General features: G+C 35.9%; 1 protein-coding gene across 7 annotated transcripts in view; it reads left to right on the top strand.

Annotated features, from left to right (window-relative positions):
- Window positions 1–26,980, top strand: part of ITSN1 (intersectin 1) — a 147,325-nt gene that overhangs the window by 76,445 nt on the left and 43,900 nt on the right. For all 7 annotated transcript variants that reach the window (XM_075100803.1, XM_075100813.1, XM_075100785.1 and 4 more), the window contains 7 exons: window positions 8,512–8,636; window positions 13,247–13,476; window positions 14,875–14,996; window positions 21,703–21,947; window positions 23,582–23,741; window positions 24,593–24,798; window positions 25,470–25,552. In XM_075100803.1, coding sequence (XP_074956904.1) covers window positions 8,512–8,636; window positions 13,247–13,476; window positions 14,875–14,996; window positions 21,703–21,947; window positions 23,582–23,741; window positions 24,593–24,798; window positions 25,470–25,552 — 1,171 coding nt within the window. The remainder of the gene's footprint in view (window positions 1–8,511; window positions 8,637–13,246; window positions 13,477–14,874; window positions 14,997–21,702; window positions 21,948–23,581; window positions 23,742–24,592; window positions 24,799–25,469; window positions 25,553–26,980) is intronic.

Here is a 26,980-nt window from a genome sequence, read left to right as displayed (position 1 = left end):
TAAAAGACACAATACAAAATATTTGCAATTTATTTTAAAAGGGGACAGAATGGTTTACTTATATTTTTTTATATATGCTTTCTGGACATAGCTTAACATGTTGTGCTTTTTGGGTGATTTTTTTTCTTTCTAAATGGAGTCCTTTTGAAGTGTTTTTCAGATAAATATGACCAAAGGATATTAATTCTAAAACTAGTGTCAGCAGTCAGTTTGATCATAAATGACCTAAAGAGCATATAAATGGGCAGGGGGGTGAATAATCTTAGTGTTGTGACAGTAGCATAATAAAAAAGGCCAAACAAAAAAATTTCAATATTTTAAATAGAGGGGCGTGACTTAACAAATAACAAGTTAATGATCATTAAAAATTGAAAATGCGCATTAGACAAACACACCGATTTATCAGAACATCTGCCATCTGTCCAAGAATGCCTTGTCAGTTGTAAACTATTTTGCAGTTTAATTGGAAAACTGATTTCTGTGTTAAAATCTTAGTATTTAGACTTAACTAAATTTCAGCATTTACCGTGATATGTAGACAGTTCTTTGAGAAGACTTCAGCAAGCTTCCTCTGGCTTGAGGATATTGTATTCTTCGTTTCATAATACATAGAAGCAGTGCTTAATAGGAAGCTGACTGTTTGATGCTCTGTGTTGCTATTTTTGCCTTGCTGCAGCTTTCTCTACTTGCTTGGAAGAGATGAGTTTAAGAAGCAGAAACAAGGCAGTGGGGCAGCTGTGCTATTGAAACAGAGTGGTGGGAGCTTAATTCAGAGAGAGTTGTATCTTCGCTCTTCTGTAGTTTCACTAGACGTTCAAGATGTATTCGGGGGGGGGCTGGATTTTATTACTAGATTTAAATATCTGCAAAGGCATATATACCTTTTTGTGGACTCAGCATGGAATGATTTTAGTACTCCCATTGGCAGAGAAACCTCTTAGAAGATGCTCTGTGTGCAAGCAGTGATTTAGTGGCGGCTGTTCCTGGGGAGAGAGCTCCCAGAACACCTTGCATATGAGACTTGCTGCAGAAAGCTAGTGAAAGCTTTCCTGAGACTCATGGTTTTACTAGGGTTTGTGTGAAGTGGAGGTTCTGTTCTTAAACAAAGGCTGAACACATCTGTCTCTTAGGTAATAATATTGCTTAAAGCAAAGTAGTCTAGGAACTTGCATAATTCTCAGATACTTTTACTTAAACAGCCAAAATCTGTAACAGCTTTTAGGAGCTGCCACTGGAAAGATGACTGTTATATTTGAAATAAATAGGTAGGAAATGGCTTATAAATAATTGCCAAATTAATAGCTTCCCCAATTAACAGAAGAACTTTTTGTTTACTTATTAGTAACTGGGTGCATAAATACAGCAGGCTCATTTGGTGCTACAATACCTTGCAATTTGTGTAATTATCAGTCAACTGTATAAAACTCACATTTAAATGTAAAACCTTTTCAAATAATGTTATCAAAAATTCTACTGCATCTGAGCTTTGTATATAATAAAAACTTATTATCTTGTAAACTAAGGGAAAATATGTAAAGATGAGAAATAGAGATGTTTATTTTTAAAATGAATTTTTATTAAATAAATAAATTTTAAAACTCAATTTTTAATCAAGGCTGTTTCTAAATTATCTTGTACGTTAAAACTGATAGACTTCTACCTTGCTTTGTGCTTCAGTAGACTAACAGAGAGGCACATTTGATGGGGTGGCTGTTGGGACAGCAGCACCGTAACTGACACTGTCTTGTGCAGCTTTTGTTCTTTGACAAGTGATGGAGAGGCACTGGTGCTTGTCTTGTCTTCTGTAATACTGCTAGCTTCTGGACAAGAAGCAGAATGATGTGGTACTGTGTGTGAACTCCCAGGGGAAAAAAAACATATCTGAATAGTCTTAAGGTATATACAATCTTAACAGCATTTTGCACTTATTTCCTACAGGGAGAGGGAGTAATACATGTCCTTACTTAGTCAAAATGCTTAATTTAATAGAAAACAGATCAAAAATTGTAAATATGTAAGCTACTGCTCTCTGAGTACAAGGAACATGCCCAACTAGTTTTGATGAAATGCTTAAGAGACAGTAAAGTTGACAGCAACATTAAATTATAACCCTTTGTTGTCATTGTTGACATTTATTCCTTATTGGCTATGAATATTGGTTGCATTATCCCCTATGCGAATATATCCTTAAATTTTGCAAAACTCCATTTCTGATGCATTCTTTTGAAATAGGCTACACTTGATCTGCTACTGATAGTGAATACAGAAGTATGCTGTGATAGTTCAAGAAAAAATGAACGATTTAACTAGTATTTAATGTGCCTTTTCATTGATGAGACGATAAGGTTTACCCAATGTTCCAACATATTTTAGGTTACAGGTCAGTTTGTTAACACTATAGTAGTATACAGTGGATTGCACTGTACTTGCCTTCATATTATAGTTTTTATGGTCTGCAGTAAGTCAATACTTAATACAAGTGTTAAATTACCTTATCTTTGCATCATGTCTTAATAGCATATGTGAGTGACTAGGGAGATAAATGAAACATTTTTTTTCCACTGGATCTTTCGTCCTCCCTCCAAAACAACTGATGTAAATTTCTTCTGAGTAGCTCTTTGGAGCGCAAGTACTTCAGTTACTTCTGTTTCAAGTTAACATCTCAAGAGATGAAAATATTAATAGAATCTAGTTGCTTTTCAAAAACATTCTGGGGTATAAAATGTTACAAATATTTCAAAACAGGTAGTTTGAAGTATCTTTATTGACTCTCTTTAGGTAGAACCACATGGTTTCAGGAAACTGTCAGTACTTGTTTGGCAGAGAAATAGGTACCTTAGCCTGGAGCTGCTCAGATATCCTTTTGAATCAGATTTGAGGCATTTTATCAGAGAAGGTAATAGTCTTGTGGATTGTGCTGTATTTGGCTATAGAGTAAGTAACTGAGTTTGTAACAAGGTTAAAAGTTGGGCAACATTTTTGTGTCCTGAATTACAACTGAAGGAGTCTAACTTCTATTACTCTTTAGAAGTGTTAGCCTTGAAATCTAATATTAAAATGGATACAGTTATTTGTAAAATGTAACTAGGCAATTGTTTATTTCCTCTACTTTATAACTGTAGAATAGAAGGTTTTATATTAGGCTTCCTGTTTATATATGTATAGTCCTACTATAATTTACGTTTACAAATTCTATTTTCAGTGTGAATTTACATTTAAATTTTACAAAGGTCAGTCTTACACAAAGTCGAATAAAACAATTAAAATAACTCTTAATATGGTTCTTGTCTCCAAAGACCAAATAATAATTTCATATAGCATAGAAGAGTCAAGTCTTTAGAGCTTATCTGTGTTATTGGACAGGGGAAGACAAGTAAACTAGTGTTTCTGAAATACGTTAGTCTTGCTGAGAAGCTATTCTCAGTGCCTGGAGAAAGTGGTGAATGAGTAAAATCAAGTGCTTGAAAATGTTTTACATTTTGTGTCATGTTGCAGTTGTTGTCAGTCCCTGTCTAGTCAGTGTGCACTGGACAAGTCTTGCATATGAATGCCTGTTTACATTTGAGCATTTCTTTCTTCCAGTCAGTGGCAATGGAAGATGCAATGCTGCAGTGCCTGGCAGTTCTCCTGGGCTGCGTCAACTACTTAGACTCCTTTCTAAAGGTCTCCATGCCATACTCAGGCAGTACACAACTATCTCAATCTGAGTGATGAACCTCCTCCAGTTATGTGCTTCACTTTACCATAAACAGATGAGTGTGCAGTGTTTAACTGAGTTAGTATTTAATAAGAGGTGCTAGCACTAAAACATAACCAAAGAGCAGAGTTTATAAATTGAGTCTTTATCTAATCCTTACTGCCTCAACGAGGAGTGTGCCTTGAATTGCAAGCTGGGCAGCAAGGTACTCGTTAGTCATTTTTGTCTTTTGCTTATCTGAAACTTCAAGATTTTAAGTTAATTGCCTATTTTGATCACAATGTTCAGAATTTTTAAAAAGAAAACACTTTTATGTTCGGTATTCCTATACAGCACTGTAATTTCTGATTCCAGGTATGAGAGAGATGGCAACACATTCCCTTTATTAAATCCCCCCTAGCTATAATATGGGGTGGAAGGAGGAACTGTCTCTGTCAAGGACAAAGCAAGTGCTGTGGGAGCTGGGGATCTGGGGTAGAAGAGTACTGCTGTGGGAAAGCCTCAGTGAGCACAGAACTGCAGGGGTCTTTCCTCTGGGATCAAATGCTCTGGTTTGTCTCAAGGGGAAAAGATTTGATGGAAACCTTGTATTGTAATCCCTGAAGTATCCTAAGTTCTATTGTCTTTCTGTCAAAGGGCAAAATTTGAGCTTAAACAATTACATTTCTAACATTAAGGTTTTCATAGCAATGTGACTTGTCTGTATATAGTGAATATTACTCTGCTGTATGAAACTCATATCTTAATTCGTATTCAATATTATGTGGGTACCTAAATGTGGCTATTGTAACATCTCAAAATTATACTTGTTAGTCTGTTTGTGAATTAAGTGGAAAGGTAACAATTTCTCTCTGCTTTTAAGGTAAGATGGTAACATGCTTTGTCCTGCACACCAGAAACAAGCAAAGCGTTGTTCTGTCTTTGGAGTTACAATATATGATTTGTGAATGTACAGCTTTTAAGTTGCTTATGTCTGTAAAAGATGAGTGTAGGACTGTGCTGAATATTCAGCTGGCAAATGTTTCATTCTGTTGACTGTTGAAGTGTTACTATAATTTTGTTCAACTGGTGTCCTCTAACTCTGTGGGAGATGCTGATTCTTTCTCCCCCATCCTCCCACTGCTCCCTGGCAAAGCATTTATCTGTTGCAAGAGATACCAATCAAATCTTTATTTCCTCCAAGCTAATGCAAAGAACGATATATATTGCTTGTTTTAATGTCCGAAAAAATTCCACCTAGTGCTAGGAGTATGAGCTATTTTCTTAGCTGTTACAGGTATGTCGTAGAAAAATCTCTTCACAAAATACTGAACTAGCATATTGGCTTAGCTGGGAGGGAATAATGTGTTAAAACGTCTATGGAAAACTTAAATAATTATTAAAATGTATCCTTGAGTTCCTAACTTAGCTGAACATATAGATAAAATGACAAAATATGCAAACAAAATAATTATTTGGACCAGGTTTGACAGCAGCACTCTGTGTGACGTAGTGGTTAATGATCTCACTATATCTACTCAGTATGAGGAAACTACTTGCTCCAGACAGACATGGAGGCATGGCTTATAGCGACAACTTCCCAGGTTTTCTATTTGGCAGTAAAAGTGGCATATATCATACGTTTGGTAGTTAGATAAACTTACATGTATAAACTATAACTAAAATATAAAGTTTGGGCTAGCCTTGTAGTTAGGCATCTGTTGGAAGTAAGTCACATTTGGTGCACAGATCTCTTGCCAGTTGTAACTTGGTTTTATGTGTTTGCAAATTCAGGAAGTTTTTCTGAAGAGGAGAAAATACCCATATTCTGAATTAGAGGTAGATTCCTCCTGATTCTATGTATATAGATGAATTGAATCATTCTTTCTAGTTTACAAATTTCTTGTTAAAAAGTAAACTAAGTTCAGATAGTTGCATCTGGGTTGTCTCACTTAAAGCTTTTGGGATTTATTGGGTTTTTTTTTTGTTTAACTGTGATAGCCTTCATACTCTTGAAGAATTTTAGTTCCTCTTTCTTTGCTTAGTGATTATTTCTGTTTAAGTGCTCAAACACCAGAGTAGGGGATAAAGATACAAAGGGGAAGAAAGTGCGAAGCACAGTTGTCTAAATAGCTTAAAATTTTTCAAGTAACAACAGCTTATCTCCAGTGTTGCCCTATTAGAAATGTGTGACTATCCCAGATCTCTCTGTTCAATAGCAAGAGGAGTTCTCATTGGCCAGGACTCAGAATCTTGAGCTTCTTGGCATACAAAGTGACAGGAGGAGACATGAATGTGAAGGAAATCTAGACTAAGTAGAACAACAAAGGATTTCTAAATGGAAGCCTATGCTAAGGCTGAACTAAATGTAGGAGTCAGAAACCTGTGCTTTGGATAGCAGTCTTTTTACCCAGAAGAGAGAGACAGCTTGTTAAAAATCATGAATACCAGTCAGGGTATTAGATACTTCTCAGAAGTAGTAGTCTGAGTTTCAAGAGCTTTGTAGATACTTAGTTTTATGGATTTCTGCAATCTACAAAAATTCCTAATACTGTTGGCCAGGTGGAAAACTGCTTTCAACTGTGCCGTTTTCTAATCTATGTCCTTTCAGACGAATGCCTGTAAATAACTCTACTGCTAACATTCTTATGGTTGTATATTTGTCCTTTGCACTTGTACATATTTTTTGATACAAATATAGGGTTCAGGTGATCATGTAGAGAAGATGGGGACTGTGATTTCCCCAGATAAGTTAATTTGAAACAAGGGTCAAATCCTTTGTACCTCAATATATTACAAATGTAACAACATTAAAGGAGCTGAATTAATAACATACAGTTACTGAAAATGACTGTTCACTCTATTTAGCACTTCAGAAATTTATAGTCCAGCGAGAGGCCCCGTCTAGCTCCAGGTGTAGTTGACCAGCTGTGTGTTCACTGCAATCTTCTGATCCCTTTATTTTCTCATTGTTCTTTATGGGCCAACTAATAAAACTCCCATTATGTTCAATACTGCTAATGTGTTTCCTTTTTAGTAGCCCTTTTCCTTAGTCCAAAATAAGGCTATGCGTGCATGTTTGTAACTATGGGCATTCAGCGTTTAAAAATTTTCTCAAAGGCAATACCCTGCCTGAATACTTTTGGTGATTTTGCAAGAGGAGTTTATTTTACATTCTGTAATATCCATTCTAGATCCTATCTATCTACTGAGTTTTAATGTGACTATGGAAAACAATGATCATCATAAGATATGGTATTGCCGAAATTATCTCCATATTTCAGTGAGTTTCATGGCCATAGCAGAGTCCTAATTAAAACTTACGTAAGAACCAATTATCTCTGTAATAATATTGAATTCAGTTTTCATTTTATTTAAAATTGAGGATCACAAATGAAATGAGAGTGAGAGGTAGGACATGAGGTTCTCCTTAACTTTTTTAAACTTTCATCTATATATCAGAAGTGTTTTAAAACCATGCAAAGGTGATGTGCTACTCTTCGTAATGTAGTTATTTTGATATCTTAAAATTTGATGTGGCACAATGTGCAGTTGTTCAGCACTAGTGCATGTATTACTTTCACTATCTAAAATTTTTAGACACAGTGCAATTATAGTCTAAATAAACAAGTATTAACTTTCAACTTTTATGAAACTATAGCTAAGAAATTTCTAATAATGTTGAGAAATTAACTTACTGAAACTTTTCTCATTTTGGTCCTTTGAATCACTTGATATTTAGTTGGGTTTTTTCTTTTTTACTCATGCAATTTTCTACATTTCAGTCAGTGCATGAGGATAGTTACAGAAGTCTTCATCTGGGTAATTTGTAGATTGTGCATTTCTGAAAAACTATCCAAATACATTCAAGATTAACTGTTTCAATCCCTGAATAAATTAAAATAAAGCTTTTAAAGATACAAGAACTAAACAAACCTGCATGATATAAGTAATAATATATTTCAATAAAAGTAGACATTATTAAGATACAGATTTAGAAACAATTTCCTGCTACAAAGTTGCTCTGCATATTTTTGTCTACACTATATTTTCATTAAAACATATGAATAATTTTAAAGTAAACTATTTTCAGTGAAAAATTTCAGTCATAGGTAAAGTTATTCTTTTTTCCTTGTAATACTGAGGAGTTCAGATGCAAAATTCTGGGTTATGCAAAGAGATTCAGGGTAACATTTGTATGGGTATTAGTGCAGAATACAAATCTTGAGGAAAAGGTGATGTTGTTATTTATATTCTAAATGCTTCAGGCAATGTCTTTCCATTTAATTAGAAGAAAACCAACATGTATATGAATGAACACTCTCTATGCCACGATTCATCCCAAAGACATTGCTTAAGGAATTCAACCTCCTGGGTGTAAAACAATCCTGAAGATTCTTTAGTAAATCACCATTAATTTCAAAATAAAACCAATTAACTGAGACAGTTGCTATTATGAGCAGCTCAGAAGGCAGATTTTTTGTATGGAATTTAATAAATTAACTCAACAAAGCAGCAAACAAAATAAAACGTGACTCTTCAAATTAAGCTTTGTCAAACTTCAGGCAAGTTTTTAGAGCCCCATGTAAAAATGGCATTCTTTTTTCCTTAACCCTTTAACTTCTCAGGTTGTATGGATAAAAATAGGAAAACAAAGTGATTTGTAGACCTTTGATATCTACCTTAAATGTCTGCCAATGCATTTGGCAATACTGTAAGTTTGAATAGAGGTATGCAACTGTTTCCAAGTTTTATTACTTAACAATGAAATATATGGGGCCATTAGTTATGATTCACATTGTGTATGTTTACACATATTTTACTTTTTTCTCTAGGAGCTGAGAGAAATACATAACAAACAGCAACTACAGAAGCAAAAGAACTTGGAAGCTGAGAGGCTGAAACAGAAGGAACAAGAAAGGAAGACAGTAGAACTGGAAAAGCAAAAAGAAGCTCAAAGGTAGCAAACTGCTCTAATTTAAACCCTTTTTGTAGAGATGTTAGAGTGCAAAGCATTTTGTGAACACGTAAAATAAACTTTGCATTTCCAGGAGCACAATCTGACCTCAAATAATACATCACTAAATGGCAAGAATACCCAAGACCTAGACCAAGTTTCATTTCAGTGAAACTGAAACCAGGGGAATCTTTTAATTTATCCATGAATGAGAAGTGTGCTGTGGAGATGAAGTTCTACATCTGTCTGGAGCTTTACTTGAAAGCAAGAAGGCTGCTGAGGTACTGGGAGTATAGGAACACTAAAAATACTCTATTTCAGAATATTAATTAAAATACTGATTTCCCTCCAGAAGAATGGAAATTTATAGAACAGACTTTAAAAAGGAAAAAATTCTGCCATAGAAGACTTCACATGTGACTTTTCATGCTAGCTGAGTATTCAGACATTATTGGCAATGTGAAACTTCATGCTGCCCAAATTCTCAAGCTTCTGAATAATCGTAATTAGCGTACCTGATAATGAGCAGTCTGCCAGTCTTACTGATTTCCAAGAGACACCAAAATGAAAAAAGTAAATGATTAATACTTACAACCTGGATACTGCCCCATAATGATTTACAGAAGTATGCTGCCTTTTAATAGCTCCAATGAAAGCAAAGCAAGCAAGAAAGAATAATCTTAAGATCACCATTTTGTGCACTTCAACCTTTGGCTTAATGGGTAACCACAATCACTTCATACTGAGAATCACCTTAACATTTTTTTGTTGGTAATAATGCACTGAATTATGCACGTAACTTGATTGAGCAAACAAAGATACAGACATACATATTTTGGGATGGTAGAGGTCTTTTTGAAGACCTCTTATAGCTAATTAGTCTTAACTATCTTAAGGCTAATTCTGTACAGACTGCTGTGATTGTGGGAGTAATATACAGTGCAGAGGAGGAAAAAAACCCACATTTGAGTATATGAACAGACCTTACTCCTGGTGTTTGGGATGAGAACTGCCTGAGTGATATAATGCAGTGTTTGAGAGAAAAATAAAAGAGTAAATGCAAGAATAGGTACATTCCAGTTTAGAGGTGATATTTTACAATAATTAGCACATTAGGAGTCTTGAAGTAGGGAAAAGAGCAGAATGTCAAGTTTTCTGTTCCTAACCCCAAGCCGTGGAGCTCACACCTAGGCTTGTTGTTTCTTTAGCTTCTCTGTCTCTTCTTATTCCTTTCTTTGTCTTCAACTCATGTTATTAGCTTCCATAACAACCAAATAAGAGAATTCTGCAGCTTGTATGGAAACAAAAGAGATATCACACTTACCCCACCCCCCACAAGATACATTTTCATCTGCTCTTCTCACTCCAGCAATCAGAACAAACTTGGTTTATAAGTATGGGAAGCCTTAATCAATCATAAAACATTAAAAAAAACCCCATAATTAAAAACTCAGTTGCCCATCTAAAGCCCACCTGACTAAACTCAGGAGGTAAGACACCACTCAAGTTGGAAGAGAATTGAGCTCTGTCTGTATATGTCATTCAGCTTCAGTGTTGCAACAAAACAGGTGAGTAATTGGCTCTGAATACTTTGCAAATGAACATACTGTAAATATCTGCATAAGTCATCTGGATGATGGGATCAAGTGTACCCTGATGAATTTTGCCAGTGATACCAAAGTCGGGGGGAAGTGGATGCTTTGGAACAGACAGCCACCCTGAAGGAAGACTTGGATAGGTTGGAAGAGTGGGGCTAGCAAGAACCGTAAGAAGTTAAACAAAGACACATAGAAGGACTTGCACCTGGGAAAACATAATCTGGGAGTGCAGCACAGGCTGGGATCTACCTGGCTGGAGAGCAGCTCTGTGGAAAGGGACTTTGGGGATCCTGGTGGACAGAAAGCTCAACATGAGCGAACAGTGTGCTGCTGTGGCCAAGAAGGCCAACAAGATGCTGGGTTGCATCGACACGGGCATCACCAGTGGAGATAAAGTCATTATCCCGCTCTACTCAGCGTTTGTCAGGTCACACCTGGAGTACTGTGTTCACTTTTGGTCCCCCTGTAGAAAAAAAGGTGTGGACAGGCTGGAAAGGGTTCAGAGAAGGGCCACCAAGATGATCAAAGGACTGGGAAGCCTGCCATATGAGGATAGGCTGGGAGAACTGGGCTTGTCCAGCCTTGAGAAAAGAAGGCTTAGGGGAGACCTTTTCACCATGTTCTGGTATTTAAAGGGTGGCTACGAAGAAGATGGAGACTCCCTGTCTATAGAGAGTCACATGGAAAAGACAAAGGGTAATGGGTACTCCTGGGGAGATTCCAACTGGACACAAGAGGAAACTTTTTCATGATGACAATGATCAGCCATTGGAATAATGCCCCCAGGGTAGTGGTGGATTCCCCAACATCAAGATTCGGCTGGACAGGGTGCTGGGCCATCTTGTCTAGAATGTGCTTTTGCCAAGAAAGGTTGGACCAGATGATCCTTGAGGTCCTTTCCAACGTGGCATTCTATGATACAAAGGACAAATTCAGCAATTAAGAGGTTATCAGAACAGTGAATTTATTAACTTGTTAGATGACTTTACATTGAAGGCAGGAACGTGTAGCAGTATTTCATAGAGGAGGAAGTGATAGCCTTCACACTGGTGTCTTAACCTCTGCTGATGGTATACTGACATGAGAACCAACGATGTTTCTGAGCTTGCATGTTAGTAGCTGCCATCTTAATCAGATACTGGGTACCTTGACATCTCTCAGAAAATACTCTTGTCAACTCAGAACTTATATTGATAGAGAGGAGACTTTTGCCCTCTGGTGCCAACCTGCTGTTTGGAAAGTGGGTTTTTCCCCTTAAGGGATTAATGTTTTTTTTTTTCACACAGTTTTTGGCCAGGAATTCATACTGCCCTTGGACAAAATATGTTCTATATAGTAGGCCAAGTCTGTAATGACCAGCTTGTTGTCATGCATTTGTCACTAATTTTGTAAGTAGGAAGAAAGTATTGGAAGTGGAATAGATCATGGAGCAAAATAAAGCGCACTGTACATATGTTATAGCCCTTTAGAGTTATCTTGACTGGTGCAACCTGTTTCCAGCAGAGAATATTTATTCCTTTCTTCTGTTGTCATCTGTTGGGGGGGAAGGACTTGCTAGCTTTCGCAGTTGGGAATGTGAAATTTTCTGAATAGTTCTGCAAGAGTGCTGTACGAAGCGTGCAGATATTTCTACTCCTTGCTCCTCAACAGGAGGATCAGGACTGCCATATTTTCTGATTACTGCTTCTTTATTTTTTCTGATTCGGCTATTTTGAGTCTTACCTGGGAATGTTTGTGGCTTTGAGAAAATAAGCAGAAAGAATTTGTTTGATCAGTATTCCTGACTTCTTTCTGCATTTTAGAGCTGAAGTCAGTGCTGAGCACATAAAAATTGAAGTGTATGATTTGTTGCTTATTGGGTTTCAGGGAGAACTTTATAGTAAGAATTCATTATTGAAAATGTCTGGTGATAACTGTAGCTGGTATCTACAGGCCTAGATTAAATAAAAGGAATTGTGGGGCAAATGAAAATGGTGACTTGCAATGCTGATATAATGGGGATACTCAGATTGCTTGAATTAGATTGCTTGGGAAGAGATTTAGAAAAGCAGCCTTACAGCTACATGGAACTGAAGGCCTTATGTCTGGGTTTTTGGATGCTGAGGAGTTTTGTTTATTCAGCCAAGGGAGATTTTTTCCCTGTTTTTCTTCCTCTGTTCTCCATATGGTTCATCACTTAAAACAACTGCACAGGATTTATGAGCCCCATGGAAAACTATGAAAAGAGAATACACAAATATTGTTGAATCCCCAAGTTGAGACTCAGATGTTGTTGGGTTGAAAAGGTGGGACCGAAAGTGTAAGATACTGAATGTTATCAAGCTTATAATTTTCAGAGCATTGTGTGCAGAGTAAGAGACTGTTCTAAAACACCTGTGTAAAGTTTCATACAATAATTAGAAAAACAAAGGTAAATATATTTATTTTCATGTCATTGTAGAGGAGAAGAGATCACAGCCTCCATAAAGAAGGTAAAGTTCAGCATTTACAAACCTTTTAAGAACTCTGGCAAGAAAAAAGTGTTGAATGTTTTTTCCCATCTTACATTTAGCTCCAAAACATTTCTGTATGCTCATGTTGCTCTATACCACTTTTAGGGTTCCGTGGAATCATATTGTGAACGTACAGAATTGATATGTGAGTGAAAATAAATTATATTAAGGGTAGTTCTTTAAATGCAAAGGCAAAGCAACTCAAGGTAATGGAGGCCTGCGCTTAGTAGTAGGCTACGTGAAATAATGTCCTCTCACTTGTCTGAGTGTCACAGCTCTTTTTTTATTAATACATATGGAGTCATAGCAAATCTTTCTGAATATTTCTCCTTTGCCATCTGGGAGTCATTGTGTAAGATGCTGTGGAGTGGTTGATAACTCACCAAAATATAATTAACAGCTCTTACAGAGTATGCAAAAGCCATAAAGAGTACATTTTATACTATAGGTCACACACAAGGACAACTAACTTTTATGGTCTTTTGTCCGACTGGCTTAAAAAAACGCCTTCATTGTCCAACAGGCGAATCCAGGAACGGGATAAACAGAGGCTTGATCGAGTGCAACCAGAAGAAGAACCTCAGTGGCCAAAAAAAATTCAGGAAGATGACAAGCAAAAAAGGGAAGAAATAACCAAGAAGAAGGAAAGTGAGGATAAGGGGAAACAGGAAGTGCAAGAGAAACTGAGTAAACTTTTCCAACCACCTCAAGAGCCAACCAAGCCAGCTGTCCAGGCTCCTTGGTCAAACGCAGGTAGAGGGGAAAAAAAAAAACAAGCAATGCTGTTGCACATATACTTCTTGAACAATTCTTTTCTGTTTGTCTTTCCATTTAATACAGAAGGATATTATGTTTCAAGATTGGATTGCTAGTCTTATTAAAGCAATCCATACATGATTTAAGCTCTAGATTCCAAAAAGTTGTTCTTTTAGGCTTCACTATTTTTCCTGAAAGTATGGTGTTTAGCAGAGTGTAAAGCACAGTTGATGAGAATCACAGTGCCAACTGAAGAGACAGTCTTAGCTGTAAGTTGTTGTAAGATCTTGATGCAAGATGTCAAAAATTATTTCTGCCCTTTTCTTTACAATTCTTATTTTGGTGTGGAATATATGCCTTGGGATTTTTTAGAGTAGCAGCAATATGTCATTTAGTTATTCTTTTTCCTCTTCCCTCTTCCCCATGCATGTTGTTTACTGAACAAATGACCTGAAGTCTAAGACTTAATCCCCTTTTTAATGCTATGCACATGATCACTCTCAGCTGAGCGCTTTTTCTCTGCATTATAACCTGATTTTTGCCGGTATTGGGAATCATGGTTCCCTCTTAAGCGGCTTTGATACATACACAAGAGAACTGATTGGGAATGTAATATTTGTTTAAATATTTGATCAAAGGATTGCATAAAGGGGAAATTACCTTCTGTCTTTTAGCCCAAATCTCAAAGTGACTTAATCTAATACATCCACTTGTTAGGTTTTATTTGTACAGAGTAGCTGAAGGCACTTTTATGACCAAATAGGCAAAATAGGAAGTGCATTATACAAGAACAATTTAGCTCCTATCTTTGGGGTCCTTCTGTATTCTTCTTTTTCTAATAATGCATCTTTAGCATGTAACTTTTTAAAAAAAAAAATCTGTAAATTATCTCTTTTCAGTCTATCTGTATGTATTAGGACATTTTGAAACATCTTTCTTAGAAGTATAGCCAGGCTGCAAATGAAGCTGTTACCCAAGCAGGCTCTACAAGTATTTGGGATACCATTGATATATGCAAGAACATCACCGTTTGAATTGAACCTCTGGCTGATCAGACTTAACCTACAAAATCATTGAAGCATTTGAGAAGTCATATATGTTGCATCATAAGTACATAATTCTTTCTATGAAAATAGTTGTATATATCATAGAAGTTAAAATATAGTAATATTTTATCTGATGTTTAGAAAAGAAAATAGTAAGAAAACTGTATTTTCAATAATTCATTTTTGTATTTCCCCTTGTGTAAAAGGGGGATAATACACTTCCTACAGACAGTATAAGGCTTGTTAAATTTTTTTCTCCACTTTCACCTCATTTTTCAAATATTTAAAAATAATGTGTTTCAATCCCGCTTCCCCCTTTGTATCTGTGTGTTTTTTTTCCTTTGCACAGAAAAAGCTCCTCTAACCATTTCTGCTCAGGAAGATGTAAAAATAGTGTACTATAGAGCACTGTATCCTTTTGAATCAAGAAGCCACGATGAAATCACTATTCAGCCTGGCGACATAGTCATGGTAAGAAGGGATTGGGATATTCCTTGAAAAAAATTACTTAAGCTTTTGCACTTGTGTGACTGAAATTATATATGGCAAGATTTTTTACAGACTTGAGGGAAATATTTCAGGAAATACTGAAATGATGTGATAGGACATAGTAACCCTATTATATTAGTGAATAGCTTCTTAGAGTTCATTGTCGAAGTGTAAAGTTTAAACATAATCTATGAATATCAATTTTAGTAGGCTGAGCTGTCAGTGTTTGAAAAGGTTCCTGTACAGAAGTTATCTCAGTGAGAGGTTTTTTGTCCTCCGAGGTACTTAGGGAATAAAGTTACTGTAATTTTCGGTTGAAAGAGTAGCTATTGTGTGTGGAATCAAAAACTGGCTTTGATAAATAAAGTATATTTCCAATAAGAAATTTACTTTTTTTACAAGAACAGTACAAGAGTGGTGTAAAATTTTTAATTTGGAAAATTGTCTTTATTAAGCAAATGTGTAACACTGCGTTAATGATGCTAAACTACAAGGTAGCTACACTTCTGTCATGATAACATAAACATTACATAGTCTTTGATACAGTGGTGGTACTTCTTCAGTGATAGTGGAAATTTCTTATACAATTCTTTTGGTGACGATTTTTGACATAATGATCTAGTATAATTGTAACTTGGAACTGTTTGTATGACAATTTACTCGGGGGGGGAGGTTCTTTTTATCTACCTAACTCTGTTGTGAGATACTTTGACATTTTTTTTTAAAGAGGATATACAGTAGATAGAATGTAATTTCTAATAGAAACTTCAAAACCTAAATATTTGGTTGCAGGTGTGTTGATACAGAATAATTTATTTTTTTTTAAAGTAGATAATGAGATACAGGGATATGGTCAGCCTATAACTGTTGTGTTAAACTCTAAAGCGATATACTGCTTTTTGTCTCTAATTATTGCTAAAATTATAGCTATAGTTCTGTTGTTAATGACTGCAGTTATTAAACGTGTATATTAATAAATTGCTAGTATGATCATGTATATGTCTATCCATAACGAAAATTCCTAGTGTAACTATTAAATGATACCTTGTTCACTGTGGGAAGGTATATTCATTACAGTGTCCTACCCAACAAAATAGACTTCAAGAGTTATTCTTTTTTGGCACAGTTTAGTAAGAATGGATTTTGGAAAAAATATACTTTGTAGACTCTCATAAGTTGTAACAATAACTATTTTTTAAAAAGCATGTATTCTGGGGAGATAAGCCTTCATCTCTCAGCCTTTTTGGTTTGTTTGTATTTTTTTTTAACTGATTCAGCTGTGTCACACCAAAATGTATGTGACATTAGAATCCGCTTTTGGAAGATAAAAGGTGAATCCTGGATTAGGAGGACTACTGAATGGCTCTGGAAGAGGCCCGATGCCATTCTGAGTAACAGCTCAATGTGTTGTTATTCTGCATCAAGGAATGGTATTGGTCAGTCAGCTGTTAAATGAGAGAGGTTGTGTACATGGGTCTCAAGCTATTGAAAAATGCTGTGTTGTCTTGCTTTCTTGGGAAATAGATTGTAGCCTAGGCATATAAGTAAACTGGTTTTTGCCTTGAGGAAGAATGATCACGGTTAGGTAGACTTGCAGGGAAATAACATTTTTGCCAAAAATATATGATTTTGAGGAGCACTTCACACATTTTAAATAGAGATTTTGAGGTAATATGAGTCTTCCTATATGTTACTTTTGGACTTGATTTTAACTTACTCTACAAAAACAGAGTAACTACTCTCATTTTGCTTTATTTAACTTACTTTTGACAATAATTAAACCCAGTGACTGATTCTTGTGGGATTTATCTCCTGCTCTGTAGTAATTGCTTAAACGGGCTACTCTTAGAAAAGTTAATATAAGTAAGACACTTCTGTGAAATGTGTTATAATTCTGCCTTGCTTTAAATCATTGCTTTCCTGATGGAGGTTAAAAGGGAATGGGTAAGTGTGCTGTATGACTGTTAGGAAGTCTATGCAGTTTATTCATTTTCATAAATACAGATTTTGTTACCATGTAGTTTACTTGTTTTTGAATTCACCTAGGATAAAATTAACAAACTAGCCCACACTGTCAAAAGTAATTTAAGCGCAATGGACCAGAACTTACTTTTGATAATGGGCATTTGGACTCCTAGACTCTCCTCTGTCCTTAAGTGTTTGTCGTGTCCTGTGGTTCTAAAAGGTTCAAGTTGGTTACGTTTTTTGGAAAATAATAATTTACAAGCTTACATGTTAAAGTGTGTCTAATCTATGACATAAATGCAACTCTGTAGTTAAGCTGACTGTACAGTTAGGAGTAATTTTGAGTGCAACGAAATAAGTATTGCTTAGAATAACTGTGATCTAACAGGCAAATTTAGCACTTCACTATTTTAAAACTTGTAAATGGCTTTATGTGTGCAGGCTTGTGCAATCGTGTCCTGTAATCATATAGCTGTACAGAAGATACCACCCAAACTGTAACTGCCATGAGCAAAGAATCCAGCTGAAGCCCAAATCCATTGACTGCACATGGAAATCAGGCCTAAATCCTGGATGTAAATAGGACTGCAGAATTCATTATGTCAGCATGACTTGTACCTTTAATAGATGTATAGCTTGTAAATAGTTTTTACAACAGTGTAATGCACTTTTACACTGTGCATGAATCTTGAGACCTGTCTTGGTGGAAATGAGGGAGAAGGATGAGGGTTTATTCTGAAAGTAAAAGTATTTTCAAATTTGAGAAGGGCTTTCTTCTGCCTGACTTTCCAGTACATATTAGTTATCTGTAGCACCGATGTATCTTGTGTAATGGTTTACTGAATGCGTGGAGCATGGGCTGTATTTTTTTTAATTCTTCCACTTTTTAACTACAGGATTTTTATATTTTCTTTTAACTTGGATTTCTGCTTTCTCTTCTTCTTACCCTTTTATGTGCTTCAAAATTCTTTCACTGTAAAATGGATTGATTTATAATCCTAACTGTAACTTAACCAAGCTTTTGTCTGGGAACAAATATTCTAGCCAAGAAAGCCATGCCTCTTTCAGGGCTCTCCCTGTTCAAGAAGTTAAGTTTCTATTATGTGTACGAATATATGTATACAATGTATGGAATTCTTTTCCTTTGGATAGCTCTCTTACAAAGCAAGTCCTGCTGGCATTTGCTGCTGTTAGGCTCCAGCTTGAAATAAATGAATGGATTCTGTTGTTGCTGATAATGTTATCTGTAATACAGCTTATTTAAATTAATTTAAGCATAATTCAGTGAAATACAGGTGAATTACTGAACTGTAGTGCCTCTGATAGCAGTAGAACATAAGTTAAAGAGGAAGTTCATGAAGAAGTTTCCATGGAAAGTTTAAAACAAATTCATAATGATAGTTTCTCATTAGTTTTGTTAGTTATTGATTGTGAGACTTAGAATGAATGTTCTTTTTATTAGACCCATAGACAGCCTCATTGTGTTAGATCCTGTGTAGCCGTAATCAGCATATGGCCTCTGGCCTGCAGGACTTATATTCAACATTGTAACAGGATTTCCAGTAGTCTTAAAATACCTAGATCAAAAGCCTACAAGTGGAATAGAATTAAAATGGTCATTTAATGGATAGATGGTCAAACAAAACTGATGATGATACTCTGCTTAGCTTTGATTAAATATTTTTTGTGAGAGTATTGTGGTTTGAATTCATATGTAGAATGAATATCTAACATAAAATAGGGCTTCTCTTTTTGTGTGCATGCATTGCTGGTGATACACAAGCCAGGTCAAGGTGGAGTAGCCACTGCAAAGCCAGCCCTTCTGTTGACAGAGATACTAACTGGACCTATTGCTTTTGCTGCTAAGAGTTGTGTTGCTGTTACTCCTGTCACTTGTGTTCAGTTGCTGGAACGAAGTAGTTGTAAGCAGTGGCTCTAAATTATGGTAGAATAAATAAAAAATAAAACCACACACGCTGTAATTCAGGTGTACATTTAAAATCTTGTTGTATTTTTGGAAAAAAATAATCTGGGAAAGTTTGTCGTAGGAACTTGGAGATGGTGGGTGTAAAAATATAAGGAAACTAGAACAAATGAATTTTTAAAAGCTTGAAAGGAATTTATTTAAAGTTCCAGAACTGTACTACAGAACCAGATGCAAATTCTATTTTATATGAATAACTGAGAAACCAGATTTTTTTATGAATTATAGAGTTAAACTTATCTTTCAAAGTGCCATTTCATGAGTATGCATAGAAAACTTAATTGAATAAGCATAAATTTTTCTGTCCTAATAGGCTGTTTTATGAATTATTTTAACTTAAAACTGTCTTCTAAAGAGTCACTAAATAGGTTGTTTTTAAAACCCTTTGGTAGGGTTGGTTTTTTCTCTGCTTGTACAAAACATTTCTTTCTGAAAAATCACAGTTGTTTCTGTATTACTGTGATTCATTTCAAAGATGCCCTTTTCAGAACATCGCCATAAGAGATTTTTGGCTTTTCAGTCCTGATTCTTTTGTATGTTAGTGATTCTAGTTACTACCTGATCAATTGACTGAGAGTAGAAACTATGTGACTATTATTACTGTTTAGATGATTCAGCTTGACATCAGGTGCAGATAATCCATTTCTCCCCCACTTCCAAGATTCACTCTCACTCTCTGCTGTGACCTTCCATCACTCTCACTACTGCTTTAACAGTCATATTCAGAGCTGCAGTGGAAATTTTGCTCTGCACTGCAGTAAAACCACATTGAACCGGTCAAGCATGTAGTCCATTTATTTCTGGGTTTGCTTGGAGTTAATAGGGTCTGAGACAGAAGATGGACCCAACAAAAAGCAGAAATACGGATTGTTTTCCACTGAAAGAGGGGTGTGGGATACAAATTACAACAGGAGGCAGTCAAAGAGTCAACGGCTGGCCTAAGGCGAAGCAATCTATCAGCAGGTCAAATGAGTAGTCTAGGGACAATCAGAGGCAGAAGCTTTGCTGCTTTGGTTTCAGTCACTTCTAGGCAAAAGAATGGTCTTGCCTTTAGTCTAGAGAGACTAGGTTGCACCATTGCACCTTTTTTTTGCCACTATTTTTTTTCCCCTCCAAACAAGCAGCTGATTGGATTATATTTTGTTAAAATTGATAGAGTGAATTTGTAGGTGTTTCCAACTGTAGAAGCACCTAGCTCAAAATGGTACTATATGCTATTTTCGTATGTCATATGCTGAAAACTCCTTTGACTGAAAAGGATGCTATTTCTTACTCCTTAGCTCATGAAGCATTCTTTTATCAACAAATCCCTCACACTGATAATGGATTTTTAGGAAGTAGCATCAGGTGATTTAGAAGCACAAATGTAAGCATCTCTGACTGCTGTACTGTTATCTGCCACAGTCAACTCTTGAGTTACACTGTCGTTTGAAACTCTTACATATTTTGAAATACTGATTGCTACTGGCCTAAACAGATGAGAGAAATTTTTGCCAAAACCCAGCCACTGAGTAGGGTTAGCCATCTGGCTTTTCATTACTGACCTGGTTTTACGGGTGTCTTGACCACTGCTGGGGAATCTGCAGGTATGCACAGCAGATTATTGTGCAAAGTAGGTGTTAGTTACCTGTCAAAGGTGTAAACCCTATTCATATGTAAGGTTTGCTTGAAAGCTGAGATTCTTTTGACCTATCAAAGATATTAGATAGGTAGAACACCAAATTAACCAAAATTATTGTCAAATACAATTATTGCCTTTTTTCTTCTAAAAAGTTTCTGCAACTGACATTTCCTTGGGGGTATTTAGCCACCATATCAATTTACCAGGGATAGCAATAGTGAATTACTTTTCTTCTGCGATTCTTGCTGAGTGTGGTTAGCTTCAGCTCACAGAATTTAGACTGATTGCTTTTGTTGAAATGGCAGACTAAGACAGTAGTCTGTCAGTAGAGCTCAGAGAACAAATGTGTGAAATATTTAAGAAAGGTTAACAGGAAGGTGTGAAAATCATAGCTTACCATGATTATAAGTAGGAGTTAAAATACAGCTGCAAAAGCAGCTTCAGTCCCTTATGGCTTGGCAATGATGTCAGAGGGGAAGGAGCAGAGGTCTGCAAATTTAGATTTGAAAACTTACTGTGGAATTGTTTTGTATAAATACATTAGCAAATCTGTGCATTTGTTTTGAATTGTTTGATGGGTGGTGTTTTTAGTATGCTGTGGGTTTTTGTTGTATTTTCTGCAAGAGAAAATCTAGGAAAATTTGTGAAAAACTGCAATTTTTTTGTTAGTTAAACGAGAAATATCAATGTTTAAGGAATTTATCTAGAACTCACTTCTCCTGAGTTTGCTGTACTGTGACAGACTTTCAAGCAACTGTTTAAAAACCCACGCTTAGCTTATGCATTAAGACTGAAATAAAACTTTCTAACCTCATCACCGAGAAATCCTTTTGATTTTGGCCTGGGAGAAAAAAAAAAAAGAGTTGCAAAGCAGTATTGCATTGCAAAGTGTTCCCTTACCTATAAATACACCATAGAAAGAATACTGTCAACATAATCCTCCAAAGGTAAATTAAATAACAGCAGAATTCTACCTAGGTGGAACTTGTATTTGGAATGAAGGTGGTGCGCCTCTGTAACTAGAGACAGTTGATTACTGTGGGACAGATGGATTGTTTTAAGTAAAAATTCCATTTGTATGTTATGTTTCTTAACTTTCTAACTTAATATGTCTACAGGTGGATGAAAGCCAGACTGGAGAACCAGGATGGCTTGGTGGAGAGTTGAAGGGGAAAACTGGATGGTTCCCTGCAAACTATGCAGAGAAAATACCTGAAAATGAAGTTCCAGCTTCTATAAAGCCAGCAGTTGAGGTGGCTGCTGCACCTAAAGTTTCTGTGCATGAAACCACTACATCACTAGGAACTCCTGCTTCTACGGAGTGTACTACAACTGCCAATAACTGGGCAGACTTCAGTTCAACGTATGTTTGGGTAGTGATTATCACCTTAAATGTGGTGGAGTTCTTTTTAATTTATTTGACTGTGGGGGCAGTTAACCCAGAGTATCAAGACTGCAAAATAAAAATAGCTTGTTTGAAGTAAAATATTTTTTCCGTAGTAAATAGTTAAAATCGCAGCCTTGTGGAACTTGAACCATGCTCCCATCATATCTGCCTGAGCAATGCAGAGGGACACATCACAAATAGGAGACATTCCTAAGTGAGGACGGGTGACATGGTGGAAATCCCAAGGTGTTTACCTTCTTTCTCTTAAATTAGTTGACACCGATCCTCATTGAAAGCTTCCAGCTGGGATTATGTGAAATATGATAATGACAGAGTTAACGTGAAAAGATTATTTATTAATTCCTGATCACAACATTAATAAGACTGGTGCAAGTAGAACATATTGCCTTTCCCTAGCTGTTTTGTTAACTCAACTTAATGGTCTGTGCAGTATTATCAACCCTATGTTAAATGGGGTTGGGTAAGTAATTATCTTGTCTTTCAATGATGTAATACATATTTATAAATTAAAATTAAATATCTTAGTGTAATATTACAGTACATATGTTCTATTTCAAAATTTTCATCAAATAGGTCACAGTAGTTATTTAAACTTTTTATCTTAACTAAAAGCAGTCATTTTTGAGGGGTGAGGGTAAGACTAAATCTTGAGCTTCCTGGAGATGTCTGGCACATATGGGATTTTATTGTTTTGAATAAATTGTACTTTTAGGGTAGAAACAGATTTGTCAAGTGGATAATGCATGCTTTCATGCTTTTCGTAATAATTACTATTCAGTTTCAATATAAATAAGTCCCAGAGCAGTTATAATACTGCCTTTGACATAATGTAGGGGTATGGGATGGTGGTGGCCTTTGGACACCATTACAATCTAGGTGGCCACAATTGGTTATTCCAACTAATAGCACAAGCAACAGGCAAAGGAAACTTAGGTTAAAGACAGGTGCTTTGTTTACACTTCTAGATTTCAGGGGATTTTGTTCATTTAAGTGGGTATTTGGAGGCAGAGATATGGATTATGAGATTTAGTACGCATTTTAAAGGACAAGAGATAACAAAAAGGATAAGAGGTTGCATAAAACTCTAAAGAATTGAAAGAAGTCAGTAGGAAATAATTTTAAGCAAAAGAAAAAAGGTAAGGATTTGAATGAGAAGCAGCAAAATTATGTATAAGGGGAAAGGTGATGTGCAGGTGTGAAGGTCTCAAGCCAGTTTTGGAGAGAATGATGATTTTTTTTTTTAAGTTACCTCTTTCCATTGTGTATAATATAGACTGCAATACTTGAACTTCTTTTGTATGGGGGCAGAGCTAAGAAATGAAACTAAATTACAGGAACAGCTGGCCTTAAGTAGCAAGGACAAGCAACTGTAGTTAGAGATTGCCTTTTTAAGGTAAACTTATTGTTAGCCTATGTTTGATTGCACTACTTCCACATGGGAGTTATGATGCTCATGGAAGAGTCATTGAAAGAAAGTAACCTGGAATGTAGAAATTTTTTTTTCTGCACAAGCTTCCTACATGACTGTTTTTATTCAATTGAAAGCAGTAGGAATGATGTCACTATCTTTTTTTTTTTTTTTTTTTCAGATGGCCAACAAACACTAGTGAGAAACCGGAGACTGATAACTGGGATGCCTGGGCAGCTCAGCCATCTTTGACTGTTCCCAGTGCAGGGCAGCTGCGGCAGCGATCAGCCTTCACTCCTGCCACTGTTACAGGATCATCTCCCTCTCCTGTCTTGGGTCAGGTGAGCACATATATTCATTCAAACTGTTCTGACTCAGCACAAACATCTGGAATGCAAAGTATGAGCGTTGATCATGCATTAAAACAGTCCCCTGAGATAAGTAAGCTATTTCAGTTTGGAGTGATGAACAGGTAGCGTACATCCATTTGCAAAACCAGTGGCAGAATTCAACATGAAGCAGTTTCTGTTCTGCTATTCTGTGCTGGCTTCTACAGACCTTGGTGGTCCAGTCTTAATGTTTTGGCAGGATGCCAGTTTTGGGGCACTTCCTTGGGGATTTCCTGAATCACATGATGATAACCTTCACTCCAAAGTGAATTAAACAGTAAAGTAGCAATGGCAAAGCTTCACATCAGGTGAACTCTGTCGATCCATTAAGGCATTTCCTTTCCCTCAGCAGAACAACATACTGTTCTTGTAAGCTAATGTGTTCTGAAAAATGCTAAATATCTTAGTAACTTGGAGCAAAAATTAACATTGGAATGTATATGGAATACCTTGCAGCAAAGCATCATTTTCCATAAAGTTTACTTTAAGTCCTGCCAAAATAGCTTCATGAAGGTTTATTGTATGTATATCTTAATTGTAAAATTTCATTTAACCTGTTAAGCAAAACCTCTGATAATCTTGCATTGTACTGATTCTGTGTTAACAGATAGAAACGTAGGAGGACTGTAAACGTTTCTGGTGTTACTTTGTAGGTTTAATTTACTTTGCTTTATACAGTTGAGGGAGAGTCTTTGTATTTCGATGCTATATAAGTAGCATAGAAATATAATTCTGTTAAGCAGACTGCTCTTTGGAGGTGGTGCATGATTGACTTCTCCCACTTTCTGTTAATATTGCATTAGGGCGAAAAAGTGGAGGGGCTTCAAGCACAAGCTTTGTATCCTTGGAGAGCGAAAAAAGACAACCACCTCAATTTCAACAAAAATGATATCATCACAGTTTTGGAGCAGCAAGATATGTGGTGGTTTGGAGAGGTTCAAGGACAAAAGGGGTGGTTTCCTAAATCATATGTGAAGCTTATTTCAGGCCCCATTAGGAAGTCAACGAGGTATTTTATTTACTTTTACCATGCCTTACTTCTATACTGTAATAGTTAAATATGAAGAGTTGCATGCTCGAATTTTAACATTTAGAATCTACTCTGTAAAAATGCTTTTTTTAATATGACTGTCTTCTGGGGTGGGTTTGACTTCCAACCCTGAAAATTTGTGTGAGGAATAATAAAACTAATCTCAGTTCTCCTTGGGTCATGCATCACCAAGAAAAGATCTAAAGCGTAATGAATGGTCTTAATTTTATGTGACTTGCAACTAAAAATCAGTGTATTGGATTTTATGAATTACAGCTATGTAAGTCATAGCTTATCTTTCCCCGAAATAAAAAGGTATACCTCAGAACTTAATCACTTGTCATTACTCAAAATCTAATTCTGTGTAATGTGAAGGCAACATTAACATCAGTAATACAAATGAGACTTCTTTTAGATTTTTCTTTTTTCTGAAGGAGGAGTTGCAGAAACCTGTGGATTTAAAGCAGTTACTTAAATGTAACCATGACTTGACATTGTACTTAAAAGCTTTAATTTCCACATTTACTGTCTCTTCTTTTAAAATGTAGGGAATTGCTTATGGATTCATATGTATTTTTTAGTTTTTAGATACAATAATATTTTTTCTGAAGAGATTTAATTTCTTGAATAACCATTATTTTCTTCTAAAGCATGGATTCTGGTTCCTCAGAAAGTCCTGCTAGTCTGAAAAGAGTAGCATCACCAGCAACAAAAGGAACTATGTCAGGTGAAGGTAAGCATTTCAAACCAAATGGCATTATTAGTGTTTTACTATGTAATTAAATAGAATAAGTCTGCTTATTACCAGAAACAAGCTTAGAATTAGATCTTAGTGTTTTAAGATCGGGCCTGTTAAAACTGAAGTGCAAATCAATTTGCCTCTAGAATGATTTGAAGTTATTACAGTAAGACTTTGTATGTTTTGTATATAGAAGAAATAATTTCATGTGCCATTAAAATATCATCTGTAGTTCGTACTGTTTCTTGTATAAATATTTTGGTAACAATTCCTGATCTGGAATGGGTTTTTGCAGAGGGCCAAATAAGCACATCTGTACATGTACTTTGTGATATCAGGATTTATTAATAAATGTCTCAATCTCAACCAAAGCTCATTTCCAGTGTTTCATTAAAGCTCTTAATGAAGGAGATTGCAGTCAGTTATAGAATGTTGTGATCCTTATGGTCAAGGCTACCCTTCGTATTTAGAGATGGATCCTCAGTCACAGATGGATAGTTGTCAGCCCTCTAAAGGGTTTTAAAAGACCTGCATTCCTGGCTGTTACCACCCTTCAGCTAGATATTGTCTCCATAGGAGCTGTGTTAACAGACTGTATGGGCACTCTTAATCCACTTCGGTGCGGAGTCAGCTAGGTTAATGTAAATCACAGAATAAATCGGTGAATCTAAATATAGGTAACAAGTGAACATTTGTATATAATCTCTACGGCACACCTTAAGTTTTTGAACGACAAGTCTACATACAATTTTAAGTGAAAGAGTCACTCTATTTACTGATAAATTTAATTTGCTACTGGCATGAGCACTACAGAAATTAAAAGGAGGGAATAGTAAAGATCCATGTAACAAGGAAAGTGAGATAATCAGTTATTTCAAAATACAACTAATCTTGCTCACTATATATTTGAAGAAAAGCCATTGTAGAAATGCTAAGTCTTTTTTGTGAAGTATGGGATATCTCAGGTTATATGTTTGTATAAAAAGGAACACAACTTTTTAATAAAACATTTCAGAAAAAAGTTGTATTTTTAAGAAATAATAAAGCATGGATCTAGCATCTTCTGTTACATTTAAAGGATTTAGGCAAAATTCCATGTGTACAGCATACGTTATGATATTTAATGTGTGTTTGTGTATACATGCATACAAACAGATGTGTACGTTCTTCAGCTGCAGTTGTTAGACAAACCATACCTTAGCTTTTATTAAGGATAATAATTGTGGTTTGAATTCTTGCTAAACTTCCACGAGCTAAGCTGTTTGGTCAGATTTAGTGTTCAAGCAAATAGAACAGTTGCCAGCTGCAGTGAAATACTTGAACGTTTTTGTTACATATTGCAAACTGCTCTTAGGTCCAGAGCTGGTCCTAGAAGCAGAGGGTATAATCTTTAGAAATCTGTTTAATGCCCAAATGAAGTGT

This window comes from Phalacrocorax aristotelis, chromosome 1 (assembly GCF_949628215.1).
Source record: "Phalacrocorax aristotelis chromosome 1, bGulAri2.1, whole genome shotgun sequence".
In the NCBI taxonomy this organism is placed as follows: domain Eukaryota; kingdom Metazoa; phylum Chordata; class Aves; order Suliformes; family Phalacrocoracidae; genus Phalacrocorax; species Phalacrocorax aristotelis.
This window is presented reverse-complemented; position numbering and strand designations above follow the sequence as displayed.